This window comes from Durio zibethinus, chromosome 18 (genome assembly GCF_047325235.1).
Source record: "Durio zibethinus cultivar Kanyao isolate XHJ-2024 chromosome 18, ASM4732523v1, whole genome shotgun sequence".
NCBI lineage: Eukaryota > Viridiplantae > Streptophyta > Magnoliopsida > Malvales > Malvaceae > Durio > Durio zibethinus.
In genome coordinates this window covers 18,135,010-18,145,430 of record NC_143179.1, presented here as the reverse complement: position 1 = coordinate 18,145,430, position 10,421 = coordinate 18,135,010, and the positions used below count along the sequence as shown (strand labels likewise).

General features: G+C 30.8%; 1 protein-coding gene across 3 annotated transcripts; it reads right to left on the bottom strand.

Annotated features, from left to right (window-relative positions):
• Positions 1-1,741: 1,741 nt before the first annotated feature.
• LOC111299812 (UDP-rhamnose/UDP-galactose transporter 4-like) lies at positions 1,742-7,775 on the bottom strand. 3 transcript variants are annotated; one of them, XM_089747779.1, is made up of 7 exons: positions 7,632-7,775; positions 6,851-7,079; positions 5,156-5,340; positions 4,865-5,065; positions 4,476-4,637; positions 2,395-2,738; positions 1,742-2,075 (listed from the first exon to the last, which is right to left on the bottom strand). In XM_089747779.1, exons 2-6 carry the CDS (start codon positions 6,978-6,980, stop codon positions 2,409-2,411), a joined length of 1,008 nt encoding a protein of 335 aa, XP_089603905.1. In that variant the 5' UTR covers positions 6,981-7,079; positions 7,632-7,775; the 3' UTR covers positions 1,742-2,075; positions 2,395-2,408. The 3 variants fall into 3 exon arrangements, with proteins under 3 accessions (XP_089603905.1, XP_089603907.1, XP_089603906.1); XM_089747781.1 differs by having other exon boundaries at positions 7,548-7,632; XM_089747780.1 differs by lacking the exon at positions 1,742-2,075 and having other exon boundaries at positions 2,252-2,738; positions 7,632-7,771.
• Between the last annotated feature and the right edge of the window lie 2,646 nt (positions 7,776-10,421).

The following is a 10,421-nucleotide window of genomic DNA, read 5'->3' as shown; positions in this document are numbered from 1 at the left end:
TCGAGCCTTAATTAATATATCTATAATAGGGATTAAGATCAATTTCTATTTTATTATGAGTAAATTTTGAATTTGTCACTGTATCTAATTTCATTAAATTTTGTTAATTTTTTTAAAAAATATAACTGAATTCAACGAAATTTATCACTAATATTTCATGAAATAATTTAACTCTATTACTTATTTGTTTAAAAATTAACAAAATTGACAGTATAATAATAAAATTTAATATTAAATGTTAATGCAGTGGCAAACTTGACATTAATGTCATAATAATAATATATTTAAACGACATTTAACTCCACCAACAAAACAATTTCTTGCAGCTGTTCCCAGCCATCTATTGTTGAAAAATGTTAGGCCATAGCAAGACTTATTTTATCCACAGGGTGGAATGGAGGGACCCAAATGCAGCAGTTTTCGAACTAACTTCCCGGCATTACGCCATTACAATTCCTCCTTTGAATTTCTTGACATCAATGCATGAGCATCGGACAACTTTAGCATCTTATTTTATTTTATTAGATAAGCCAGTTAAGCCAAACATGATGGCCGGACAAGTAACCTAAAAGCTACCTCTGATCCTAAGCTCAACATTTCTCTTTAGTCCAATGATATGATTTATTGGTAACTTTCCTTTTCAGGGGACACGTGTGTATATAGGAGCAAAAGTTTATTTTTGGTTAAGCAGCCATTTTCAAGATGTCAAATAACGGTGGGAAAGGCCGCCAAATCCAAGCCTAAATTATGGGATCAGTGCATGCATCGAAGTAGAATAAGTCAGGAGTGCATGCTTTTCGAAGTGTAAGAAGGCAGTTCGATTTAGACTAGGATGCTTGCCCGAGTTGCCAACCTTCGAACAGATCAACCACTCCAATGCAGCAAGTTTATGCGAAAAATCCTCGGTTTGTCTATTTTCATCACATGCTCAGTACAACACCCAACAGTGAGTTTTACGTGAAAAATTCTTCGTTAAACACTTACAAACAAACGCACATGAACAATGTTTTCAATATTCTATAACAAATTTCAACTATTTCGAGTCCTAAATTCATTCGAGGGTTTTAATATCAATGTCAATACATCTACAGCAACAATGAGGAGTCGATGATAACGAATCTTCATTCATATTAATATTGGACTATGAACAGTAGCGAATGCATGACTTACGGTAGGATATTCATGAATTTTTCAAAAATTAAAAAACCAAAAAATTTTGAAGGAAAATTTGATAGTATTAGCAATGATTATTGGTTGAATGATTGTTTAATTATACTTATATATATTGAAAATAATATATTTGATAATATTAATAATGATACATTATGATTTTTTTTTAAGAATTGAAAATTTATCGTGGACAATTAAAATAATATAATAATATATATTTTTAAAATTTTTGTTTACAACTTTTTATATATATTATATATTATATATTATAATAAATGAAATGGATCCGCCGATTATTGATCACGATAAACAATGAAGTCAATCCTGATTTCCCTGAAGTTACCTCCAAGGTAAGCATATTCAAGCCTAAATGCTATAAATGCAAGAGAGTTTAAAACGCATGAAGAGGTTTTTCCAGTTGAGAATAGGGACCAACCAGCTCGAAACCTGATCAACGTCCACGTGCACCTGTGCAGCAGGTTTCGAGCACCATTAATGGCTGTATTAACCACAAAAATTAACCCTTTTTTTGCCATGAATGCAGTATTCCCTGCATCCCTAATGAGAGAGGTTTATCAGTTATTAAAGGGTCTAGTAAATTCCCCAGTTGTTTCAAGCATTAATGGGCAAAAATCAGTGGCTTCGGGACCACCATGAATGAGCATACAAGAAAACTCCTGTTGTAAAGGGAATTCCCTCACCATACCAAACAAATATCAGCATTTAGTAAAATGTTTTAAGTGTTCTGATCCATGGACAGTACTCTCATTTGTTTGCCCAAATACCAATACTAGAAAATAGCCTCAAATTTATGTTGCATGTCTCACATGCAACAGCAATTTATTGATGGAAAGCCAAGAGGAGAACCCGATGTTGTATCTCAATCAACCCCAACGTGCGGCTACCTGAATTATTTGGACAAATGGACAAGGAATTAAACCTGGTTTTAATTATCAACACAAGGGAAAATAGATTCAAAGTCAAGGGAATAAATTACACTAGAAAATATTATTCGTGGGGGGAAAATGCTGTTTTACAGGGAATAAATTAAAGGACAAGAAAGAAAAATGATTAACCATGATTTGTGAGAAAAATAGTAATAATTTGAAACTTTGATCTTCTATGTGTAAATAGATTCCTAGAAAATGACTTAGTTTCTCTCTCTCTCTCTCTCTCTCTCTATATATATATATATATATATCATTTCTTTTTACTTGGTTAAACCTGTAAATGAATTTTTAGACCCTCTCGTCTGTCTCAGTGGAATCTGATAACTCGTCCTGTTTTTGTAATTTGTTGCTTGGAGCTGAATAAATCCATCGCTCCTTTCCACCTGGCTTGGACGAGGCATTGCCATACCAGATCATTCCAGCTACTGCAATGATCATACCCAGAATTACATGGAGATTAAGACCTTCTTTCCCAAAGAATATGAACCCTAAAATCAGGACAAGAATAGTCTTCATATGGCCAAGCACTTGGAATGATACAGCCGTAAACCTGCCAATGCAGATGAACTGGCTGAGGTTGGTCCCCACTGCTATGGTGCACGACAGGATTATGAAAAACTGCAAGGAAAGAGCATCACATATCATTTACAGTAGTCATGATTACCTGCAAGCAAAATCTATTAATATTCATACGTGAACGAAATGCATTTCAGAAAGTAGTGTTTACAACCATGGTCCTACAATTTAAAAACAGTATTGGACAAAATCTCTGATGACTAGAAGGATGTGACTCGTGTGAGGGAATGAGGCTTGGGGTAGATATTCTAGGTCTGAGCTGTAATGTTGTTCACTTGTACCAGCAGACAAAGACCTGCAACTACCTTTTTTTTTCACAATCCTGATTTTAAGCATAATATATTAGAGGCATGATCTCACTCAATTCTTTCAAATTCTAAGAATGACATCTAATGTATTCCACGAAAAGGATAAAAGCAGCCAGCTGGTTAAAAAATGTAAGCAAACAGCAGCAAATAGTCAAAATCAACATAAGGTTCTTGTTTTCAAGGTTCTCTAAGCTCTGTCTAGTTGCATATTGTATTTTAAGTTTTATGGTATAGGATTGACATGCTTCATTAGCATGTTCCAACGTCTAGTTAAGACTAAAGCATGTATTAAGATGGTAGGCTGATAACAAAATCAATCCTAGTTGCAGGAGGCAGACCCAAATATACTCTGAAATAGCTGACTTATTAAATGTTGTGGATGAACAAATTTTGCATATCATTTCTGCCAACCAATGAGAAGACAGGAAACTAAATGTGATTAAGCTATCGTTGACTTCAATTTTAAAGGAAAAATCATGGATAACTACATCAAAATTGGCAGAACCACACTTTAAAATTGAAGATAAAATTACTCTCTCGTTGAGATCATTTCACCCAGGTGGTTTTTAAAGCAAAATAGATATCCATGAGAGAGAGAGAGAGAGAGAGAGAGAGAGAGAGGATACTACCAATATATAAAGCACTTAAAAAAGTGTACCAAAAAATGAAGCTTCATCAAGAACATTATAAAAGCACTTCATGAATCCATGTAGTTTGATGAGGGAAGCTTCAATGCCATGAAATTGGCACTTTTTCTTCTTCAGTCTAATATCAGGAATTTTAATAAGCTAAATGGGTCGAAAGTAATGAAATAGCCATCCTAGGCAGGTAGGCATTGCTCTAGAGGTATTCCAGCTCTTGCTTGGACAGGGGAAAAGACAGGACAATGCGCACTTGAAGATCAGAAGTAGGTAAGATATTTAAATCTTCCATGTTTTCCTATTTGTGAATCCTTGTTATAACCAGAAGCAAGAATGGAAATAACCTCAGTATGAACACAAAGACATTCTCAAATTATTTATGGCTACCACAGGCCTGTTTCTGGGTCTGTCAGGTAGATAATTTTGCCCTCCTTTTTGATCCAATTAGTTGTGGCACAATTGAATACAAAAATAAAATGTTATAGACATATAATGGCACCAACTTTAACAAAAGACCTAGATTTCTTAATTTCCAATTCAATAAGCTGATGAAGATAATAACAGCAATAATAGGGACTGTCATCTATTGCAATGACAATGAAGGATGTTTAGCATTTTATGAACACTTAAAGGCTGCAGATAAAGAATGAATGCTCATTACAGGTGGAAATCTATCCATATATATACCAATATAACTTAATTTAGAAGCATAAACATGGCATGGATTAAATAATTGAATTAACTGCAATGACTTCATGAGAATGCATGCCTGTTAAATGGAGCAGTATCATTACCAACTAGATTATGGTCAACTCTGATAAGAACCTTACCATTGATATCACAGTGTAGTTGTAGGCATAAACCTTTTTCTCTGTTAACCAGTAGTCCACAAAAGGACCAACTAACAGCAGGCTTGCAGCTTGTACTGGAGCGGTATGTCCCAACAAGTCAAAAGATCCTAAAGAATGCTTTCGTTGAAGAAAGTGTACATACTGCAAAAAGATAAATAAATAAATAAAAGAAAAAATAAATACTCAAAATATCAATCCCTGAACAAGATTAGGCATCGCTGGTGTCTCATTTAGGGAATGGATCAAGCCACGACAAATGCATTCTGAACCTTGTGCAATCACAAAATTATTTGACATTAATATACAAATTCTTCTTCCAACTTATTGAACCTTTGGTAAATACAGGATACTCTTGCAGATTTACTTACATACTGTTGGAGGGCTGTGCTCCAGACTGCTATTACAGCAGCTAGAAAACCCTTGATATTGACACTCACATCCGTCACAGTACAGACAGCAACTCCAAGGAGAACTACCAGTATGCTAAGCTTCGTATCCCTCGAGTAGCGGACCTTGTCGAAAACAACTTCCAGAAAGCAAGATACTGGAATCATGCTCAGCTTTGCAATCTGAGAATAATTTTTAAAGAAAACAATGTAACATAATTTCCAAGACAACAAACATAGAAGATAACAATAATCTAAATCACTGAAACTGACCTGATAGAAGCCCACAGAATTCCACATCAAACTCACATTCATTCCAACAATAGAAAAGTTTGCAAACAAGACAAACTTGAGAAGATCGGGTAATGGTAGATAAGAGTCCTGAATGTAACCCTGCCATCTAAGAAGAACTGTCAACAAGGTTGTTGTGGCAAAATGCAAACCTGTTAATGTTGTAGCTGCAGCACAGTAATAAATGGGACACAACATCAGGGCTACTGAAAATGCTTGGGTAAATTTCGTTGACATTTGACTTACTTCATCAGAATTAACATAGGCAAAGCAAGTTGTACTTTTCATAGGTAAGATTTTTTTGGTATTTAAGGAATTTGAGCTAGACAATGGGAGGTAGCTCTCTCTCATCCTACAAATCCCACCCTGCCCATCCTAGGATTTGAACCAAGATCTTCAAGATGAAGGCTCAAGTTATAACCGCTGCAATGTCCCCTTGGGGACTGTTCATATGTAAGCTGAAGAAGAAAAAATTGCTAATGAAAGATGACTTCTTTGCTTATCCAACTTTAAAAAGTTCTGTTCACTTCTTAACCTTCATAAGAGCCCTCCCATCAGAAAGGCATTATACCTCTGCATATTGGCAATGCTAAAGTCTACTTTGGAATATTCCAATCAATTTCATATATGTACCCACTGTATTTTAAAAATATTTGTTTATAACATGCTTAGATTCCATACGAGATAAAAAGCACCAGATATACAGATCTGCAATGACAAAATGCAACTGCAAAACTTCATCAAATAACTTCAAGCACCTAGATATGTCCAAAGGCTTCTTAAGCAATATAAAGCATTTAACTTTTCAACAATAATGCCATATCTCTAAAAAAATTGTATTGTCCTATGTAGAATGGCTTGACTTATACCTTCTTACATTGTTCACTTATCTGTTCACATCTGTAAGAGTTAGACAGCCTTTCCTAAATTTTAAGGTCTTCTTAGATTTGGAAAGTATTTTCCATTTTTCATCTTCACTTTTACTCTAAATATAATCGATGAAAGAAAGGAAAACAACTAAATCTCTGGATTCTTTGTCTTCTAGTTTTTTGGAAAATTGAAAAAAAAAAATACTATCCAAATTATTTATCTTCTTCCAAATATAAAGTAAAAATCGAAATGGAAAATGAGGATAATTTTCCAAAACTAAACAGGCCTTGAGCTGTTTCCATCCAAAATCTAAACCAAAAATGGAAAATGAGAAATATTGTTCTAGTTTAAGGGGGTAATCTCTTAAGATAGATTATTTTTAAGGTTTGAGATTTCTAACAATTAGCTGAAAATCAAAATTTCTGCTACGGGTCAGAAAAATCCTACTTTAATAAAGGATTGGACTTGTCAAAAATTTTTATTTTTTAAGATATAAAAGGGATCAAAGAATATAGAAAGATCATCATTACTCGATAAAATTTCTGGATTTCTCTTTGCTTTTCAGTTTCTAATCAACAAACATAACCTAAACAAATCAGAAAACCATGACTGCATGATACTTCATAAATTATTAGTCTTGCTACTCTGTTTCTCCCTTTTAGGTTGATCATATGAAGTCAGACCCATAGAACAACAAGGCTATATGGAAACACAATGACATAAAGTGATTGATCTATTAGATATGTAATGCAAATACAAAGCTTATTATAGTTTGCAGGTAAAATAAAATGTTCATTCAAAACATACCAAAACTGAAGCCATAAGTTGCCATCAAGGCTTTATTAACCATGATTATACCCACAGATGTGACAACATTGAAAAACCATGAAGCAACGTCTAGAGTTGCCTTCCTATCAGCCTTGCTTACTGATGACATTTTTAACTATAGTCTCCAATTTATCAAGCAGAGTCTTTCTTTCTCAATTTTCATGCGAGTAAATATTAAGCTCTGGTGTCAAAAAACCAGTAGCTGTACCTGTATCAACAAATTGTTTGAGAAAAACAAAAAGTTAAAGAGTGCACATGAATTTGACCTGCTTTCTAAGATCTAAAGTTATAAAATTGATACTAAAACTTTCAAAATTGCCTGCCTTACTAACAGTTTTTCAGTTCCAAGAAAAAGTGATCAAATTTAAATTTTAGGCATTGACTGAAATTCTACAACACCGATCACATAAAAATTAAAAAAAAATGGAGAATTATTTTACTATTTATTGCAAAGTAGATCCATCACTCTTCAACATTTATTTAAATACGCTTCATTAATAAAACATAAAAAAATTCCAAGCAATTCAATCTAAAAATAGCAAATAAAAAAAGTTCAGTAAAAAAAAAAAAAAACCAAAGCACATCAAGCAAAATTAGAATGAGAACGTCGTAAAACGAATCAAATCAACAAAGCATTAATCGGCAGTAAACAAAAAGAAAAGGGTTCCAAACATACTTCCAAAATAAAAGAAAAGAAAAACAAAAAGAAAATGTTTTTTTCCCACGAAATGATCGGAGGCGAAAAGGAATTTTAACGAACCTTGAGCAAAAAGAAGAGGAAGAAGAACGAAAAGGAGTCCAATGAGTCCCTCGGGATTTGCGCCGTAAATAGGAATAGCTTTTTTCTCTTTTGAGAATGAAAGAAAGAGTAAAAAAATTCCTTCTGTTTCCGCAGCTATAGTTTGATTTCAAATGAGTTGCCTTCGCTCGCCATTAAAGGAATGGAGAAGGAAAGAGACGTAGACTCAAGAGAAAGAAAATAAAAAAATATATATCTTAATACATAAAAACCAAATTAAAAAAGTAATTAAGCTATGAATAATAATTAGGAATTTGGAAAAGGTAGGATTTGGTCCATAAAAGTCCTTTTTCTCACTCCATTATTTACGATTAGATCTTTTGCATAAATGTGTTTGTTTCATTTTCTATCTTGTTTCCAGTATTCTCAATGTGAATTATTCTTGCCACGAATCTATATTATTTCCACTTAAATGCGAAAATGAAGGAAAATTAATTACCATAATTTAATGGCTACTTTGTTATTATTTTCCTGTTCTAACTGGGTTAATAATTTTTTTGGCTCTTTTAGCATTTTGAAAATTCTTTTCAAGGATATCACCGTTTGTTGATTTAAATAATAAAAAGTATGATTCTTTTTAAATAAAATTTTAATTTTAAATTTTATAAATAAAAAAATTAAATTTAAAAAAATATATCTTTTTATAAAATTCTATAGCTGATGGGTCCCACTTGTCTCCACCTATTAGCGGTGATTTTCCTTAAATAATTAAAGATGGGATCAGAACGTGTTAAGTTTTACTTTTACATTAAAAATATTAAGGTTATATGACTTGTATCATGGTAGGTTTTGATTGATTAGTCTCAATATATTTATAAAATAATATATTTTATTAATTTTTAATATTAATTAAAGGCATTAATTTAACAATAAAAATATAATTTATATTAAAATAATTTATTTAATTGAAAGTAAAGATTATTTACTCCTTTTTAAGACCATTAACCTCGGCCTAAATTTTGGCGCAAGAAATTCCTAACTTTGCTTATCAATAACACAATGTTCTAACAAAGTGTCACCTAATTAATCTTCCACAACTTATTAACTTACTAGTGACAAAATTCCTTACTATCTGTGTTCTTTTTTCAGTTTTGTTTAATTAATTCGTTATTTTAAAGCTAAAGCTTTATTTTTCATGCATAAATACTTAATATGTTTGTTGAAAGATAATGATTGAATTTGAACTTTTTGAAGAAATAAAGTATTTTTCTTATTAATTAAGATATAATTTTGATGTCAATAATTTTTTATAGTGAAAATGAAAGAAAATAATTCATTATAAGTTTTTTTTTTTCAATTATAACACTTTTTTTTATGAAGTAACATATAATATACAAATATATCTTTATACTACCTAATTTGAATAAACAAATTTTTCTAAACAAAAATGAGCATGTTGAATACAATAAAATGAATTAGCTAGCTATTGATTTACTCTTAATTTTGAGTTTAATTCAGTTTTTAATTTATTCTGACAATAATTTACTCTTTTTGTTATTAAGACTTAAAAAATTATAAAACGTTTATAAACTATGATATTATATAAAATACTCAATAAAAAAATTTATTTTTGTAGGAAGTGTCAATCATATAATCAAATCTAATGTCATAATAAAAATATTAATATAATAATCTTTTTATAAAAATAAAATTTTTTAAAATTTCCTTTCTTTAGTTTTTCTCCCAAACTAGGGTATTCAAAAGTGATGATTACAAGAAAAACTAAAGGATATTGAGTTTTCACAATTTTCTTTTTCTCTACGCAATGTTTGGATAAATATTAATAAAAGAAAGGAAAATAAAGTTTTTTAAAGAAAAAGAAATGATATATGTACCTCTTATTTGGATAATTAAAATTAATAAAGGAAAAGAAAGAAAATTAATTCTAACAATTGGATAAAAAGTGAAAAAAAAATTCATTATAATAATTTTTTTTTCAATTATAACATTTCATTATTTGTGATATTAGAGCACTATTGGATATAATAGTCTTTTTATAAAAATAAAATTTTTTCAAATTTTCTTTCCTTAGCTTTTTTCCAAAATTGGGATATTAACTGTGTTTGGATTAAGGGGAGATGAAGGAAAGGAAAGTAAAGTAAAAGAATGTAAAGGAAACAAAACCCCTTTCTCTTGTTTAGATAAATTTTTAATTTAAAGAAAAAGAAAGAAGTGGAAACCAAATCACCTTTGGTTTTCCTTGTAAACTCAATTTTTTCAATTCCCCAATTTGGAGGGAAAGTTAGGGAAAAGAAAGTTGAAAAAACTTTCTTTTATAAAAAGACTATTATGTCCATCTTTTTATTAATACTAAAAACCTAATAAAAAAAAACCTAAGTAGATCATAATCATCCTTTTATTTTTTTAAAGCCATATCTTTTTTCAAGTAAGTTTCACATATCTTTTCTAATATAAGAATTTTTTATAATTTTTTGGTTATTTGGTTTTGATGAATGATTGAATATGAATAGATATTTTTGGGGGTTTATAAGATGTCAGATTAGCTCAAAATCTATCAATGCTTGTTTGCAAAACATCTTTCTATTTGACTTGATTAAAACTATTGATATAACAACAATTGTGAGATCAGACAAGATAGTAAACATATCAGGCTCCAAGAGTACTGTAAAATTACAGGCAATGAAAGGTTATAATTAAAAAAAATTATTATAATGAATCATTTTTTTTTTTAACTTTTTATCTAAACAATGGTTGTTAGAATTCCTTTCCTTTCCTTTATTAATTTTAATT

Bases quoted from the DNA above. Each gene is read 5' to 3' on its own strand.
- LOC111299812 (XM_089747779.1), bottom strand. From the start codon at position 6,980: ATGTCATCAGTAAGCAAGGCTGATAGGAAGGCAACTCTAGACGTTGCT. The intron at 5,341-6,850 runs GTATGTTTTGAA...ACTGTGCTGCAG, and splicing joins AACTTATGGCTTCAGTTTTG to CTACAACATTAACAGGTTTG. The intron at 5,066-5,155 runs GTCAGTTTCAGT...AATTATTCTCAG, and splicing joins ATTCTGTGGGCTTCTATCAG to ATTGCAAAGCTGAGCATGAT.